The 18,719-nt window shown below is 38.8% G+C and overlaps 1 protein-coding gene across 3 annotated transcripts in view; it reads right to left on the minus strand.

Annotated features, from left to right (window-relative positions):
* The window catches only part of atad2b.S (ATPase family, AAA domain containing 2B S homeolog), a 106,847-nt gene that overhangs the window by 53,965 nt on the left and 34,163 nt on the right, over positions 1-18,719 (minus strand). For all 3 annotated transcript variants that reach the window (XM_041565071.1, XM_041565070.1, XM_041565069.1), the window contains exons 12-17: positions 13,984-14,158; positions 11,738-11,826; positions 10,410-10,569; positions 8,674-8,764; positions 3,166-3,477; positions 862-991 (exon numbers count right to left, since the gene is read on the minus strand). In XM_041565071.1, coding sequence (XP_041421005.1) covers positions 862-991; positions 3,166-3,477; positions 8,674-8,764; positions 10,410-10,569; positions 11,738-11,826; positions 13,984-14,158 — 957 coding nt within the window. The remainder of the gene's footprint in view (positions 1-861; positions 992-3,165; positions 3,478-8,673; positions 8,765-10,409; positions 10,570-11,737; positions 11,827-13,983; positions 14,159-18,719) is intronic.

The following is an 18,719-nucleotide window of genomic DNA, read 5'->3' on the forward strand; positions in this document are numbered from 1 at the left end:
ACTTCAGAAACACAACTATAGTTTTATATAAACAAGATGCGGTGTAGCCATGGGGGCAGCCATTCAAGCACAGAATATACAGTAGAGAACAGATAAGTAATACTATAGTTTATATAAACAAATGCTGTGTAGCCATGGGGGCAGCCATTCCAGCACAGTATACAGAGTAGATAACAGATAAGTTCTGAAGAATCGCATTGTATGCTATAGAGCTTATCTGTTATCTGCTGTGTATTCTGTGCCTTTTCTCCTTTTTCAGCTTTGAATGGCTTGCCCCATGGCTAAACAGCAACTTGTTTATATAAACTGTAGTACTACTTATCTGTTATCTACTGTGTATCCTGTGCCTGAATGGCTGACCCCATGGCTACACAGCAGCTTGTTTATATAAACTATAGTAGTACTTATGTTATCTACTGTGTATCCTGTGCTTGAATGGCTGCCCCATGGCTACACAGCAGCTTGTTTATATAAACTATAGTAGTACTTATCTGTTATCTACTGTGTATCCTGTGCTTGACTGGCTGCCCCCATGGCTACACAGCAGCTTGTTTATATAAACTATAGTAGTACTTATGTTATCTACTGTGTATCCTGTGCTTGAATGGCTGCCCCATGGCTACACAGCAGCTTGTTTATATAAACTATAGTAGTACTTATCTGTTATCTACTGTGTATCCTGTGCTTGACTGGCTGCCCCCATGGCTACACAGCAGCTTGTTTATATAAACTATAGTAGTACTTATGTTATCTACTGTGTATCCTGTGCTTGAATGGCTGCCCCCATGGCTACACAGCAACTTGTTTATATAAACTATATATCTATATCTATATCTATATATATCTTTAAAAAGAACTTACATGGTAAAGTGGAGAAAGGGCTTGTGGAGAGCAGCTGGCTGTTTCTTTGGTGATCCTGAGGCACAACTTACATCAAATATCGATAAAGTGTTCTCATCTTCACAATCGTCTAGGAGGAGGCTTGCAGCAACTGAACAGGACACAAGAAGAAATCAGATTTACATCTTGAAGAGGGGGGGATTTCATATAGAAATGACTATAAATAGAAGATTTTTATATGGTAATGTCATGATCATTAAAGATCCTCAAACGTTCATGAATTGTGCTCAGTAGAGGTTATACTTATTGTGCGTCTCTGGAAAGCTATAAAAGCTATAAAGACATATCCTTTTTTCTTAGCAGAGTTATCCATACTGAAAGAGGTTATTGTTATCAGCTTGAATCCCACCAAACCCCTCACCATTTTCTTTAGACACACTCAAATGAACACTACATTTAGAAGTATCAATTTAAATTTTAAAGGGGAAATATTGCGAAAATTAGAATTTAATATAAGCTTCCTCATACCAAAGTAAGAAACGTTCTAAATGCAATCAATTAAAAATTCTGCATTGTGTCAGAAATAATCAAGTTTATATTCACTATTCCTCTGTTTCTCTTTATTCTTTCTTCATGCAGCAGTTGGGTATATATCTTATAGGGGAGATTCCTTTCCTAGCAGATGTATTAGAGCTCACTCAAACAACGGATTCCAGTACAAACAAAATAACTGCCTTTTGCACAAATTCTGCATGTAGAGAGACATGGATCTTTCATCAGACACCCAACTTGTGAATGAAGACAGAATGAGAAGAAAGATTTTGAAAGAGGAATACTTAAGATAAACTTTATTATTTCAGAAACAGTGCAGAATTTGAAATTGAGTGTATTTAGAAAGTTTGTTATTTCAGTATGCTAAAGCGAATATCTAGTTTTCATTTTTGCGATAGTTCCCCTTTAAGGACCAGAAGCATCAAAAATAATTCGAATTGACATGCTATTTATTTCTCTCTTCTACACGCAAACATCTTTTATTTGAAGCATAAGCCCTAGTACAGGCTGTTGCAAGTAGACGGAATGGTAGGCTTTTCTCAGCCAGCAAATACCTGGTGTTCTGATTTTGAACTATAATCTCTAAAACATCCCCACTGTCCTTCACATTGTAATATATTCAATTTTGAAATCTGACATGGGGCTAGACATATTGTCAGTTTCCCAGGTGACCCCAGTCATGTGACTTGTGCACGAATAAACTTCAGTCACTCTTTACTGCAAGTTGGAGTGTTATCAACCCCCTACCCCCACCCCCCAACCAACAGCCTACTAACAGAACAATGGGAAGGTAACCAGTTAGCAGATCCCTAACACAAGATAACAACTGCCTGGTAGATACAAGAACAACACTCAACAGTAAAAGCCAAGTCCCAATGAGACACATTCAGTTACATTAAAGGGATCCTGTCATCGGAAACATGTTTTTTTCAAAACACATCAGTTAATAGTGCTACTCCAGCAGAATTCTGCACTGAAATCCATTTCTCAAAAGAGCAAACAGATTTTTTTATATTTAATTTTGAAATCTGACATGGGGCTAGACATTTTGTCAATTTCCCAGCTGCCCCCAGTCATGTGACTTGTGCCAGCACTTTAGGAGAGAAATGCTTTCTGGCAGGCTGCTGTTTTTCCTTCTCAATGTAACTGAATGTGTCTCAGTGGGACCTGGGTTTTTACTATTGAGTGCTGTTCTTAGATCTACCAGGCAGCCGTTATCTTGTGTTAGGGAGCTGCTATCTGGTTACCTTCCCATTGTTCTTTTGTTTGGCTGCTGGGGAGGAAAAAGGGAGGGGTGATATCACTCCAACTTGCAGTACTGCAGTAAAGAGTGATTGAAGTTTATCAGAGCACAAGTCCCATCACTTGGGGCAGCTGGGAAATTGACAATATGTCTAGCCCCATGTCAGATTTCAAAATTGAATATTAAAAAAATCGGTTTGCTCTTTTGAGAAATGGATTTCAGTGCAGAAGTCTGGTGGAGCAGCACTATTAACTGATGCGTTTTGAAAACATGACAGTATCCCTTGAAGTAAGAAGTCAAGTAACCAGACAAGGCAGCCACCAAATTCACTGTGCTAGCCCCCCCCCCCGTTACTACCAGATACAGGAGCCTTATTGGAGAGTGTGGGTGGTGTGATTCATAAGGGTGGAGGGAGCCTCCTGGCCGATTGTGAATCACTATACAGTATATATGGACCTAGCATGAATACATCATTTTGTTATATAGCGCTTACATAAAATTGCAAAGGGTTCCAATGCCGAAAAACCTACCATCATTCTTGTTGTTTTGGCTGAACTCTGCATGTGGGAACACTTTGTGCAAGACACGCAGTATGTTGGAAAATGTCCTTTCTAACAGTGGCCTAATAACCGGAGACAGGGCATGCCCAGGAGACATGACAGCACGCTGAGAAGCAGGCACAATGTTTTTCATTGCATGGTAAAAATCGCGGGCACCAAGAACAACCGAAGAAATGTCCAGTTGTAGCTTTTGGCTGCTGGCATAAATCTGTGGGTAGCGCCGGCGAAGGGCAATCAAGGCAGCCTCAGTGCAAAGTGCTTTAATGTCGGCTCCACAATAGCCTGGGGAAGGAACAGAAATAAAAGCTATTACAATTGGCACAAAACAACATACAATGCAAGTTCTTCCATGTACTGGTGTCCATGAAAGAGGAGCTTTTTAATTTGATTTAATAAATTCATCTTTCTAAACATCTATTTAGCACTAGCACTTTGAAATCAGCATCAATTTGGAATTATTGGCAGTCAGAGACTGCAACTAGTTCGGCACCAGCACTTTATAATTTTGTTAATTCATTGGTGGATGTTAAATATTCTTTTTTAACCAACTGATTCTTTAATGGAACTTAATTAAATCACTCATTTTGGCAGTAGTTAACAGGTGAATAACAGGTATCCCAAGATAAGACTAGTTTTAACGACGGGCAGTCATATATATTATGTATCATCTACAGTGCTAAGCAATATGTTGGCGCTATATAAATACATGTTAATAATTGTGTAATATGTTTGACTGTGTTTTTACCCAGGGTTGGCTTGAAGGGCAGTACTTGAGTTCAAGTTTGACTTTTAATATGTTTTATCTGGATATAATGGAAATGACTTTGTTACACATGGTGGACACTATGTTGTGGAACTTCACCTCCCTCCCTTTTGGATGAACTATTCACTGTGTATCTGTTGGGAATTCGTTTGACAATGACTATTATCCGCTTAGCAGGATTTGGAGACAGCTGCGATTAATTGAAGCCGAGGAGTTGGAGGTGGTTACATTGTTATTTATGCTCACTTTTAAATGTATAACTCACACTTGAAAAAGGGTTCTACACCCGAAACAGGTCGTGTGAATAAAAACATTTTGCAGTAAATTGCTCCTTGGGCTTGGTCCTTCCTTTAGAATGTTGTAGTTGCACTATTAGGGTCAGGGCACATGCTCAGATTTGGGGAGATTAGTCGCCCGGTGATAAATCTCTTCTTCGGGCGACTAATCTCCTCAAACTGCCACCTAGAATGTAAAGCGCCAGCGGGATGGCACTCTGAGTGCTTCGTTTTCCTGAAGTCGCCCAAAGTTCGGTGAGATTAGTCACCCCGAAGAAGAGGGTGTTTGTCGCCGTGCAACTAATCGCCCCAAATCTGAGCATGTGCCCTGACCCCAATAGTGCAACTACAAAATTTTTAAGGAAGGACCTACGATGTCCCCGATTCTGAGCGTGTGCTCTGATCCTTAACGTCTGGACGGGACGTGGAAGAAAAGACAATCGTAAAGGTATAGTTGCATATGGGCAAAGTTTTGTCTAATTGTGGGGATATTTTTCGTCCACGGTAATGCAAATTTAAAGGTGTAAGACAAGGAATCTGATTACAGACCTGTCTTTGCTGGGGAACTAAGACTTTTGCAACATTGTTTAAAAACAGGAGATAAGTAAACTCTGCTTTCAATAACAACTGTTAAAGAACTTTAAAAAACTGAAAATTTTCAATACACGTATATTGGAAAATTGCTTAGAATTAGGTTTTCTTTTAGGTATATTTTTATTTTGGGGTTGACTTTCCCTTTAAACTAACTCCATGAAACCATGTCTGTAGAGCCTAGGGCAGACTAGAAAGCCAATAAATTCAATTGAACCACAAGCAGCTTGCAAACTACTGCTGAAAAGCTCAGAGATACATACTTTGTCCTTGGAAACCTGGTTTGGAACACAAAGTTTGTTTTCTGTAAGTTAATTTAGTGGTCACCTAGTGCAGTTTTATTTTCTGATGGGTTTCAACCTGTGCAGAGTTAATTCATGGACATTATTAGGAAAAAGCATGGCAGCAGATTTTGCACTGGGCCTTTGGTGCTGTTTTTGTTTGCTCCCCTGAAGACCTGTTATTACATCAGCTTGGAGGCAGTCGAGCTCTCGGAATGTTCATTTCAAACCCTACTTTGCTTTCCTATGTAACCAGAACGGATCATTTGGGAGAATAAGAGAGACGACGATGTTTTCCCACATGTCTCTAATTGGTCAGGCTCGCCGTTCTCCATATGATGGACTGCTTTTAATTAACAACTATTCAAAGCTTCAAACACATTTTCTTTATGTAACATCTAGGAAACAAATTTGAATAAAAAAAAAAAAAAAAAAAACAAAGGTCGCTGCCTCGCCACTTCTTTAAACCTGTATTATGTTCATTCCCCGAGAGCCAGACTTTTGGGTGGGTCAGGCTCCGAGGTTAAGCAGATAAGAATGGTAGCCATGTTTTGAGCCAATTCTTTCACTGGTAGCCATGTTTTGAGCCAATTCTTTCACTGGTAGCCATGTTTTGAGCCAATTGTTTCACTGGTAGCCATGTTTTGAGCCAATTCTTTCACTGGTAGCCATGTTTTGAGCCAATTCTTTCACTGGTAGCCATGTTTTGAGCCAATTCTTTCACTGGTAGCCATGTTTTGAGCCAATTCTTTCACTGGTAGCCATGTTTTGAGCCAATTCTTTCACTGGTAGCCATGTTTTGAGCCAATTCTTTCACTGGTAGCCATGTTTTGAGCCAATTCTTTCACTGGTAGCCATGTTTACAGCCAATTCTTTCACTGGTAGCCATGTTTTGAGCCAATTCTTTCACTGGTAGCCATGTTTACAGCCAATTCTTTCACTGGTAGCCATGTTTACAGCCAATTCTTTCACTGGTAGCCATGTTTACAGCCAATTCTTTCACTGGTAGCCATGTTTACAGCCAATTCTTTCACTGGTAGCCATGTTTGCAGCCAAATCTTTCACTGGTAGCCATGTTTGCAGCCAAATCTTTCACTTGTGTTGAACAGAAGTAGATTTTGAGATATGTATTGCTCTATTCCACCATAACTCATTGTAACTAGTATTTGCCATCACTTTTTTCATTTAGGCTGCAAAGTCAAATGTTTGTGAAAAAGGGGAAAACTACATTTAGGAGCAGATTTATCAAGGGTTGAATTGAAAATTAGAATTTTTGAGTTTTTTTATGGTCAAATTTGACTAGGAAGTTATTCAAATTCGATTGAGTTTTTAAAAAAAAATTGAATTTCTAGATTTATCATACTCTGGCCCTTTAAGAATTTGAAGTCAACTATTCGCCCACCTAAAACCTGCCGAATTGCTGTTTAAGTCAACGGGAGATGTCCAGGGATCAATTCGGAGTTGTTTGCAGCCTTCCCGACAAGTTTTTTTTCCAGAGAAAAAACGCAAATAGAGTTTTTAAAACTCGAATCTAATTCGATTCGAGTTTTTGGGTCGATCCTATTCACCAGAGTTTAAAGAAATTTGATTTTAATAATAAATTTCCATTGGTAGAATATAGAGTTCATGGGAGTTTTTAAAAACTCACATGAATTCGAAATTCGACCTTTGTTAAAAGGGCCTCCTGGTGTATATTCGGAGACAATTTTAAGATGTATTCTTTGCAATGTGTGGATTATTTCCCTTTCTATTTAACACCTCTTTAAAGGGGTTGTTAGCCTTTGAGTTAACTTTTAGTATGATGCACTCTCATCAATTTTATTTTATATTCACTTATTTTTAAGGTTTTCTTCTCCTTTTAACATCTGCTTTAAATGTGAGCATTCCCTTTAAAACAATTTGATGGAAACCTTTTTTTTTTTTCAGATCAACATTTTAGCCACACAGCAGTAAATGTGGCTCTGCGTCTGACGGGGACAAGCCAATGCCTACGGAAATCAACTGCAGATTCTGAGTAAGCAGCACTTTAAGCAATTCTGCCACGCAGGAATTATTTAATGGAAAATTCAAACCAGGTGAAGATTATTATTATTTGTAGGGGAGAAAAAAAATTCTATAAGCCCGTTCAGCCAAGGACTGCTGCTTTGAAGGTCAGTTTGTAGAGCCAAGCACAAGGAAGCTCTGCGTAATCTCTGCTGCCTGCCAGTGTAATGCACCGGGAGGCAATAACTGAAGGAATATTCGTTTAACGCATACTGAGATTTCTAAGCATTTGGGGGAACACGTGGCCAATGGAGAAAATATAAATATAACAATGTCTAAGCAGGATAGTTTTGACCTTCATCTCAGCAAGACACAGAATCCTCACTAATGAATCCATTTTGAATATACAGTGAAACCTCTATTTCAAGTAGCCTGATTTTGTTTTCCCGCATTTTACATTTATTTGTGGTCCCACCAATTTATAATGCATTTCAATGGGTGCATTTCCCTGATTTTAAGTAATGTTTTGTCTGGATGTACCCAAAAACTGCTTTTTTTCCCCTCTATAAATGTTATTATTTGTGAAATAAAGAGGCTTAAAAAACTAACCAGATGTATATTTTGTAGGGATGCACCGAATCCACCATTTTGGATTCGGCCAAACCCCTTACTCCTTTGTGAAAGATTTGGCTGAATACCAAACCCTAATTTGCATATGCAGAAGGACTCGGGTCGGCCGGGCAGAAGGACTCGGGTCGGCCGGGCAGAAGGACTCGGGTCGGCCGGGCAGAAGGACTCGGGTCAGCCGGGCAGAAGGACTCGGGTCGGCCGGGCAGAAGGATTCAGCCGAATCCAAATTCTGCAGCAAAAGGCTAAATCCTGGCAGCATCCCGAACCGAATCCTGGATTTGGTGCATCTCTAATATTTTGCCATTGTTCTGCCTGTAAATGGTCAATTGCAATGAGTCTGCCCCTTATACAGCCCAGCGTCAATCACTTATTGCTTTAGCTTGTGTATGTGACTGACAGAGAGGCACAGGCCCCCCATAGTGTAACATTAACTCTGCAATGTTTAACCATTGTTATTAACACACTAAATATTGTATCTCAAAGTAAAACAAGACGCCTGTGCTTATATCCTTTAACTACTTGAAGAAAAAGTTACTTTAACATATTTCCCTGATTTTACATTTTCCCGGATTTTACATCCTACAGACCCAGCATGACACGTATCACTGTAAAAACAGCGATTTGTTTGTAGGTCAAGATCCCGTTTCAAGCTATCTATATACACATGGGATTTGACCTAGTACACCACTAGCTGTTGCCTGTCTCTGCCTTTGACAACAAGCCTTTGCCAGCTGAGAGATATACTTTGGCCAGCAATGTAGAAGAACACGGATCTAATGCTTAGACATTTTCTGGTAATTCCAAAAATCTTCATCATTTGTGCTTGCACGCAATGCACAACACTGCATAATTCCTACTTCCCAACATCATCTGGACAAGACTGCAAAAAAATACAACATATCCAATGTCTTCAGAACAATTTGGATGGTTTATGAAATGTAGAACGGTTACTCACCAACGCATTTTTCAGCTAGTTCCTCTAGGAACGAATCAGACAGCTTGGGGTCCCAATCCCTCGTGTGTATCTCTAAAATGTGCTTTCTTGCCTAGCACAACAGTAAATAAAGGAAAATCTATTTGTTATATGTATAGTTTTTTCATTTTATAAGGATATATTTTTTGTTGCAAAGGTAAAGTATAGGCAACAAGTTGTAAACACGGTGAGTAGATTGTTGACCTCCTATGTGCATAGTGCGCACCTTCAATTGCTGCTTTTAACAAGCTTTCCATTATATATGGTATAATATTTTTTCTATTTTTCATGTGAGGTAATATTTGAAAAAATGTTTTCAGTACAGCAAGACCAGATCCCTGCTTTTACTGGTTACTTTTGCTTCCCCGTCATATTGCAGTAGATATGTCCCCTTAAAGCATGAAGGCAATACTTCGACTAATGTTGGCTATAGACAAGCTAACACCGGTTGCCAATCTAGTCACAAACTTGTTAGCTTAATAGCCTGGTTATAGGACCAAAACAATGGCCCTTCAGAGAGGTATTTTATTAAGAACAGTCAGGCTATCTATATGACAAAGCAAATAAATCCCATTAAGCCATATCAGTTTGTTATTGCCATCTTCTCCCAATAGATTTGCATTTGCCTCTTTTATCATCCGATTATTGGCCAGAGTTAAATCAGGCAAATACCCATTTTCTTTGTCTCATTAGCTCATTACATGGTTAATGATAAGTTAAAAACCCTTATTGGGAAATACAATGTAATTACACGGTGCATGTAACATCCACCTAAAAACGAATACAGTCAAACCGGATCTCCTTAAAGAGATGCTCCCAATCTGTTAAAATTAGATCTATAGCCAGTTGAACTTTGGAATGCCCAGGGCTAAAGCAACCCTATAAATGTTTAGATTCTTAAAGGAGAAGGAAGGGCTAAATTAAGTAAGCTTTATCAGAAAGGTCTATATAAATATACCAGTAAACATTCAAAGTAATGATATGCTGAGTCCTCTGTCAAAAGAAACACAGCATTTCTTTCCTTCTATTCTGTACTCATGGGCTTCTGTATCAGACTTCCTGTTTTCAGCTTAAACCTCCAGGGCTCGGGCTTGAGCATGCTCAGTTTGCTCCTCTCTCTCTCCATTCATTTTCCTCCCTCCTCCCCTCCCTGCTGTAATTTAAGCCCAGAGCTATGACTGAGCAGGGAGAGACTCAGACGGGAAGTGATGTCACACCAGGCTAATATGGCAGCTGCTATCCTAAAAAAACCAGAGAGCTTCTAGAGCGGTTTACTCAGGTATGGTAAAGCATTCTGCCGAATATAGTGTTATAGCTTGCACTATTGTGCCTAATCTATTAGCAATAAACTGCTTCGGTAGCTTTCTATCTCCTTTAAAGTGATACTGACACTAAAAAATTGTTATTCAAAATATTAATGTACATCAAAAGTTACCTATAGCTCATGTTGATCGTTTTTCACAGATAGGGCTGCTTTTGTAAATAATTATTGCTAGAAGTTCCTAAACCTGTCTGCTTACAGACTCCTGCTGCACAAATATGGCAGCACCCTCAGAGAGGAACATGGGGGATCAGATGGGTAATGTAAAAGCATCTGTAAATACTTTTATGGCAAAATTCTAAATAGCATGCAAGGACAATATTATGATAGATGCAAAAAAAGGTTTGATTTCTGGTGTCAATCTCTCTTTCACATGTAAAGTGAAACAATTTCTCACCTTCTGATCAGGTAAACTGAAAAGAAACTCCCTGTCAAATCGACCAGGTCTCCTGAGTGCGGGATCTATTGAATCAAGTCTGTTAGTAGCACCAATAACGACGATTTCGCCTCTGTTGTCCAGTCCGTCCATAAGTGCAAGTAAGGTAGACACTATAGAGCTACAGATGAAAACAAAGCAAGTCTGTTATTAATAATTTAGTAAGTTATGGGGAAAAGGTATTGGTACGGGCCTCTACCACCGCCAGTTATACATAAAAAATTGGAAAACCAATACCTCAAAAGTGGGGTGTTGCCAGATTTATTGAAGTGCTCATAGATCCCAACATTGCTTATATACCAATATTTGTAGTGCCATCTAGTGTGCAGCACCTATATTGCAAGCAATGGTACACTTTATATAATTAACATACAATTCCAAAAATACTCCAGTGTAACCACTAAGGCCCCCAAGTTTTGTGAAAAAGTCCAAAAAAAAATTTGTTCAGAAAAAAAAGTCTCAACATACATAAGAGTGCTATATGGAACGATAGTTAGTAGTACTGATCTGTTATCTACTGTGTATCCTGTGCTTGAATGGCTGCCCCCATGGCTACACAGCAGCTTGTTTATATAAACTATAGTAGTACTTATCTGTTATCTACTGTGTATCCTGTGCTTGAATGGCTGCCCCCATGGCTACACAGCAGCTTGTTTATATAAACTATAGTAGTACTTATCTGTTATCTACTGTGTATCCTGTGCTTGAATGGCTGCCCCCATGGCTACACAGCAGCTTGTTTATATAAACTATAGTAGTACTGATCTGTTATCTACTGTGTATCCTGTGCTTGAATGGCTGCCCCCATGGCTACACAGCAGCTTGTTTATATAAACTATAGTAGTACGTATCTGTTATCTACTGTGTATCCTGTGCTTGAATGGCTGCCCCCATGGCTACACAGCAGCTTATTTATATAAACTATAGTAGTACTTATCTGTTATCTACTGTGTATCCTGTGCTTGAATGGCTGCCCCCATGGCTACACAGCAGCTTGTTTATATAAACTATAGTAGTACTTATCTGTTATCTACTGTGTGTGCTGTGCTTGAATGGCTGCCCTCATGGCTACACAGCAGTTTGTTTATATAAACTATAGTAGTACTTATCTGTTATCTACTGTGTGTGCTGTGCTTGAATGGCTGCCCTCATGGCTACACAGCAGTTTGTTTATAAAGCAAACTCAAATTTTACCAGTGCGGGGCAACAGTACACGAAATTTTAATTACTTTCAGGTTTTGCGGTTACTGTTCCTTTGCATTCGATTGAAGAGAAGGGTCTGAACTCACCTGTGTATCTGATCCTGTCTGCTGGAACGAACTGGAGCCAGCCCATCTATTTCATCAAAGAATATAATAGCCGGCCGCATCACATATGCCTGTAATCAAACACAAATGATTTCTAACGGAAGTGCATCAGGGTGGGTAGGGCTTAAAGGGGTTGTTCAGTTCACCTTACACACACATTTTTAGTTCACTATAAACAGACGTTTTACAATTGCTTTCCATCTTTTACAGTTTTCCCAAAATTTAAGTGTTAAGTTTAGGGGAACTCCGGCTTCCAAACCCAAATTTGATAAAGAGGCCCACATAACACAGAAACCCCTAATATACCCATCAGTTTTACCGGTTTCTTCAAAAAGTCTAAATAAATGGCATTTTCTATGCTGAAATCCAGCTGTTTAACAGTTCTCTTTCTGCATCATTTGAAATCCTGGCAGGGAAGAAGGGACTAAACACTGATGTTACAAATTGTAACAACTTCTCCACAGCTTACAGACAGCATGCAGGAACTACATAACCCACAATGCATTGCACTGGGATGTTCCTTTCCTTATTGAAATCACATGTGCAGGGAATTGTGGGGTTTGGAGGATGCAGGCTGAGGACAGATGGCTGTTGATACAAAGTAACAGTAGTCAGACAGCTCAGCAAAGTAGTCAGACAGATCAGCAGGAGAGCAGGGGGCTAGGCTTAGGGAACTGTCAGAAACCATTAAAAATCATGAAAAGTCTGCATATGTTTTAAATGATGTATATTACAAAGTTGCTTGAAATTAGGTTTACTTTTCAAAAGGCTTAAGTTATGTTTTTGTGGAGTTCCCCTTTAATGTTCCTGCCTCTGGTGTCTGTCTGGCAGCTCAGTGATCCAGGAGTAAACTGAACCGTTAGTTTGCTACATTTAGTTGATACAATTAGTTGATACATTTCTCAGCAGTATCTGTGGAATATGCACAACTATTGTATCAATTCTAACAGCTGCCTCAAGAATTCTACTCAGCAGGGATAAAGATAACAAATGTATCAACTAAATGTATCAATTTAAAACTGTTAAAGAGTAAGTGACACTCCCCCTCCCAGAGATGCTTCAGAAGGTAAAAAAAAAAAAATTTAACTTTACACTTTAATATTAGAAAAATGGTCACAAATAGAATTGGAAAATGTAAATTTCTGGTGAACTGTCTGAAACCAACTGGAATGAAAAAAAAAAAGAAAAAAAAAGTCTGAAGGTGAACAACCTACAGATGCAAATCTACAGATGTCTGCAATTTCTTCATGGTACCAAGCAGTCACACCTTCATGTGCAGTCATTTCTTGAATGTAAAAACTGTAGAGCAATTGCAGGTGTTTTAAAGGACAAGGAAAGTTAAACTAAATAAATAGGCTATAAATGTTGTACATTATGTTTTGTGCTTCTGTACCAGCCCAAGACAACCACAGCCCTTTAGCAGTAGAGATCTGTGTCTCCAAAGATGCCCCAGTAGCTCCCCATCTTCTTTTCTGCTGATTCACTGCACATGCTTTGTGCTGCTGTCACTTACTGAGCTTAGGGACCCACTCACAGTATACAGTACACATAGAATAGAAATGTCACAATATAAGGCTGATTAGTAATTAATACACATAATTACTACATGGCAGCACAGAAACCAGAGCAATTAGCATCAGAATTTAATAATCAGCAAACCTGTAGCATCAGCTTATATTACAGCCAGGGAAGCTCATTTTCTGCTGGATAATTAGTGACGAGCCCTAAGCTTAGCTTCTCAACAGCCAATCAGAGCCCACTGAGCATGTGAGTGTCACAGACACTTTCCAAGATGGTGACCCGCTGTGACAAGTTTGAAGTCCTGGATCATGGCGGGATATTGACAAGCTGAAACTTTAGGCTGGTGCAGTGTATTCAGTATATAAAATATGCCATTTTTAGCTCTATTTATTTTTGGGGTTTACTTCTCCTTTAAGGGGCAAAATTGGACATTTCAGAAAAGACTACTAGGCTACTGAAAAACAGAGAGCAACAAGACATGCTCCTTTTACTACGGTCTTCATATCTGCTATGAAAATCGGATGAAATTAGGGTTGCCACCCAGCCGGTATTTTACCTGCCTAGCCGGTAAAACACCTGCCAGGGCCAGTAAAGATTTTTTTTAAAAAGGTGGCGACCCTAGATGAATTGCTTATCAGCAGACTTATCACCTGTTAACATGGCAGTCTAGTCAATAGTAGTAGTCAATAGGATGTACAAAAACTTACTTGGTCAAACAAGAGCCGTAGCTGCCTTTCGGATTCCCCAACCCATTTGCTCAGGCAGTCGGCTCCTTTGCGCATAAAGAAAGAAACCTTCTTATCGCCTTGGCTGCATTCATTGGCAAGAGCTCTCGCAACTAGCGTTTTGCCTGTGCCAGGGGGGCCATAGAATAAACAGCCCCTGCAAAAAGAACAAAAAAAATAAAATAGGTCATCACGTAAGTCATTTATATGTAAATATTCATATGCGTAACTTTCTGCCATAATTCTGTATTGTCATTCACTAACAGAAACCACTTATTCACCTTGACAGAGACCAATGCTTTCACTTTTTTTTTCCCCCTTTAAAACTAGGTTAATTATATGAACATCTGACACATTTGAGATAAAAAAAATATATATATATAAGTATTGAACAAATATGTCCTTAGGCCTACTATGCGATAGTCACTAGACAGACTAGTCAGAATTAAAAAAAAAAAAAAAAAATCTTCCCGTTTCTTTACTTAGAAATATCTGCTTGCTTGGCAGAGGCCACCGAAAATACTCTCCAACATGGCACCGCATTATATGCATTTAAAAGGGAACTATTGCGAAAATTAAAATTTAATATAAGCTTCCGCATACTGAAGAAACTTTCTAAATACAATCAATTAAATATCCTGCATTGTTTCTGAAATAATCAAGTTTATGTTCAATATTCTTCTCTTAGCATCTGTTTCTCTACATTCTCTCTTCATGCAGCAGTTTATTGTCAAATGAATGATCCAATATAAATTATATGGGGGGGGTCTCCTTTCCTAGCAGATGTATTAGAGCTCCCTCAAATAACTGATTCCAGTACAAACAAAATAACTGCCTTTTCCCGCAAATTCTGCATGTAGAGAGACAAGATGTCTGGTGATTTTAAAAGAGTGAGCTCTAATACATCTTCTAGGTAAAAGGAGCCCCCCTATAAGATATATTGGATCATTCATCGGACACCAAACTCCTAAATGAAGACAGAATGAAGAGAAGCAGATGCTGATAATTAAGTGGGATAATTAAGATAATCTTGATTATTTCAGAAATGGTACAGAATTTTAAATTAATTGTATTTAAAGATCCTATTTCAGTATGCTGAAGCAAATAGTTTCGCAATAGTTACCCTTTAAACATTTAGTCCAATACTAAGTAAGGAACATATTATTTTGGGCTCATTTACAGGACAATAGGTTGCCAACTGCTTCCAAACAATGGCTACACCTTTCTACTGTGCAGCAAAATAGGTCAGCGCTTTATTAAAACTTGGTAAAAATTAGAACATCACAATTTAAGTGGAAATGAAATGACAGATGTAACCTCAAGCTGAGCGCTATAGTAAATATGTCTAAAATGAAAAGTGGCCTATAAAGAGAACACCTTCTTGGAGAAGGCCAAAAAAACCACTTGTCTCGTTTTATTTGGTGCCTGTGTTGATGAGAACTAAATTAGTATCCCATAAAATGAGTGCAGTAGTGGAATCTAAGGGTTATAAATCAATTTTGTTAGTTAGGGTCCATAAATGTCTAGGAGACTATACTTTGTGAAACAGGTACCAGCAAAATATAATGACACAGCAGAATGATTTTACAGTAAAAGCTGTAAATGTGCCCTCTCTGTACGGACAGATAATTTACCCTTTCAATTCTATACCAAAAGTGGTGTTTTGAGTCATATGTTCTTTTACTTGCAAAAACTAAATATCTTTGATGTTTACTAATTAAAGTGGACCTGTCACCTACACATAAAAAGCTACATAATAAAAGTTATTTGCAAATTAAATATGGAACACAAATTCTTTTTTTCATTAAAGCATCCATACCTGTTATAAAGGTGTTTAAATATCTGAGCTGTCAATCAAATATTACCTGCCCCGCCTCTATGCCTGAGGCATAGAGGCGGGGCAGTCAATTACTTTCACTTTCTATTCAGCACTTCCTAGATGTCACTGCTCTCCCCACATTCCCCCTCCCTCCTAACACTCATTTGGTAGGGTACATGTACATGGGCATTAGGTCCCCCATTCTGGTGAATACATAAGATTTTGAGGTGATACACAATTTGTCATAAATATAAAAACAGTGTCCAGAAAATGGCTGCTGCCTGCGTGCTGTGATCCTGTAATTCCAATACTGAAGGAAACAAATGTAAATAATAAATGTAGTTGAAGTAAATTTTATCTTGCTCAACTAACATGATAGAAAATAATTTGGAATTATTTCTTAGGGCGACAGGTCCCCTTTAAGATGCGATAGCCCAAAAACCAACATGTAATGTTAATCGATAATAGCATAAAATATTTCAATTTATTTTAAACTTTTAATTTCTTTTTTTAATTTTGCTGGCAGTCACTGCTTTATGTCAAAATACAGCCCTAATGGTAACAAGTCCTAAGGGCAACATTAAAATACAAAAAGAGAGGAGGGTTGTGGGTGCACTCCAAGGCTAAATAAAAATGTGTTTAAATGCAATGGAAGTGTGCGACGGTGTCCAAAAGACCTACACTTTCCAATGGTTACATTTACATCTGTGCAGCTTGGAAAGAACTTTTTTTTTCTGAATGTTTGAGGCCTTTTTCTTTTCTGCAGTCCTTTCTAGACCCAGTAATATTGCTGCGTTCACAGATGCAGAAATGTTGTTAGTTAATAAAGCAACAGTCCATTCTCCGAGCCTGTAGTCTCATAATGAATGGGACAAAATACCAAAAAAAAAAGAAAAAAAGTAGACTATGCAAATGCCCCTGTTCTTTAGAGTTAGTATCTGCTTATTTATTTTCTTTAAAATAAGATTTAAATGCCAGGGATGTCTAACTGCTGTTAAACAAAACATTCCCAGCATCTCCTGACAGTCAGTGGTGTTTCTTGGCCCAAAGCAGCAGTCCTGGTGTACCATAAACTATTAGTGTGGCCCTAGAGTTTGCACTTGGAATTTTTTAGGGGAGATGAAGTACACTTTGTACTGAACTCTAGATACAATTGTAATTGATGGTGCGTATTTGTACCGGATCCCACAATCAGGAAATCCCCTATACTCAAAAAAGGCTTGGGGAAGTATGTGTTTCCCTAAAGTACAAGTATAAAGGAGTCAAAATAAAAAACACATTTTTTTGTCTCAGATTTTCCAAAATGTGGGAATTTTGTAACATGAAAGAAATCCGACAACTCAATACTGCCACCTAGAGGAAATTTGGTATGAAGTCTAAACTGTATAAACATGGTGTTAGTCTGATCAGACTGCTTTGTAGTCCCTCCCAACCAAAACATACAGTTATCAACAATTTGCGTTTTACACCCCAACTGTAACTCACGGATTCCTTGGCCACAACTGTGGTTGTAAGTTTGCTGTTTGGCTTTTCCACATTCTGTCATTACTCGGTTTACTAATCTTCCCAGGTTTTTTTTTCCCAGTATTTAACAATCCTCTGCTGATCATGTAGTGTAGCCAGAAAATGACTCACAAGTGAAAACGATTAAAGGTCTAAGATTATAACAACAATGAATCAAACTTGTGCGCTCATGTCAAATGTGATTTGGAGTCACTCCATCCCAAAAACATAATCCATTCTGAGGACCTGAATGAAGGTCATCTGTTTAAAGCAAACATTGTTTGCTGGGTAAACGTATCTTTTACTACACATGGGTAAGTAGTGAATTACGTGGGTTTTTTTTTTTCATTTAGCCTCAACTAGACCAGCTAATCTCTATGGTACACCATTGTTTACAGAAAACCAAAAACTGTCAATTCCTCCTGGTTACCTCACAGTAAACACTCCCCTTCCCCCCATGAATGTCAATACTTCCTAGTCACCTTACAGGAAATACTCTCTTCATACCTCTAGGGTTGCCACCTTTTCTGGAAAAAAATACCGGCCTTCCTATATATTTATCTTTTTTCCCTATTAATAACATTGGGATCAACCTGGACCGGCCAGGTGGCAACCCTAGTTACCTTTAAGTGTTTATTGTGGAGTGCAGTGCAACGTTTCGAGGCAAACCCCTTTGTCAAGCTTGACCATTGTTGTGAGGTGGCCGAGCCTCTACTAGTGTGCACCAGGCTTCCATGAATTATCTATTGGCTGGGTGTGCGAGGTCCTAGACCACTGTAAACCCTAGTTACCTCACATGACATTTTTCTTGTCTCCCTTTCTCTCTATGACTGTTAATACCACCGGGTCCTTCACAGTAAACTCTCTTCCCAACCCACCTCAATGAATGCCAATACTTCCTAGTTCCCTTACAGGACAATTCTCTCTCTCTCTCTCTCTCTCTCTCTCTCTCTCAATACCTCAGTTACCTCACAGGAAACTTCCCCCCCCCTTCTCTCTCTATGAATGTCAATACATCCAAGTTAACTCATAGAAAATTCTCCCTGTCTCGCTCAATCTCTCAAGGATTATCAATGCCTCTTGGTTACAGCACAGGAATCTTTCCCTCTCTCAATCACCGTCAGTACCACCAAGTTACCTCACAGGAAACTCTTACCAACCCACCTCAATGAATGTCGCTATTTCCTAGTTACTTTAAAGGATATTTTCTCTCTCTCTCTCTCTCTCTCTCTCTCTCTCAATACCTTAGTTACCTCTCTATGAATGTCAATACATCCAAGTTACCTCGCAGAAAATTCTCCCTTTCTCTCCCTCAAGGACTATCAATTCCTATTGGTTACTTCACAGGAATCTTTCACTTTCTCGCTCCCGCTCTCAATCACGGTCAGTACTTCCA

This window comes from Xenopus laevis, chromosome 5S (genome assembly GCF_017654675.1).
Source record: "Xenopus laevis strain J_2021 chromosome 5S, Xenopus_laevis_v10.1, whole genome shotgun sequence".
NCBI lineage: Eukaryota > Metazoa > Chordata > Amphibia > Anura > Pipidae > Xenopus > Xenopus laevis.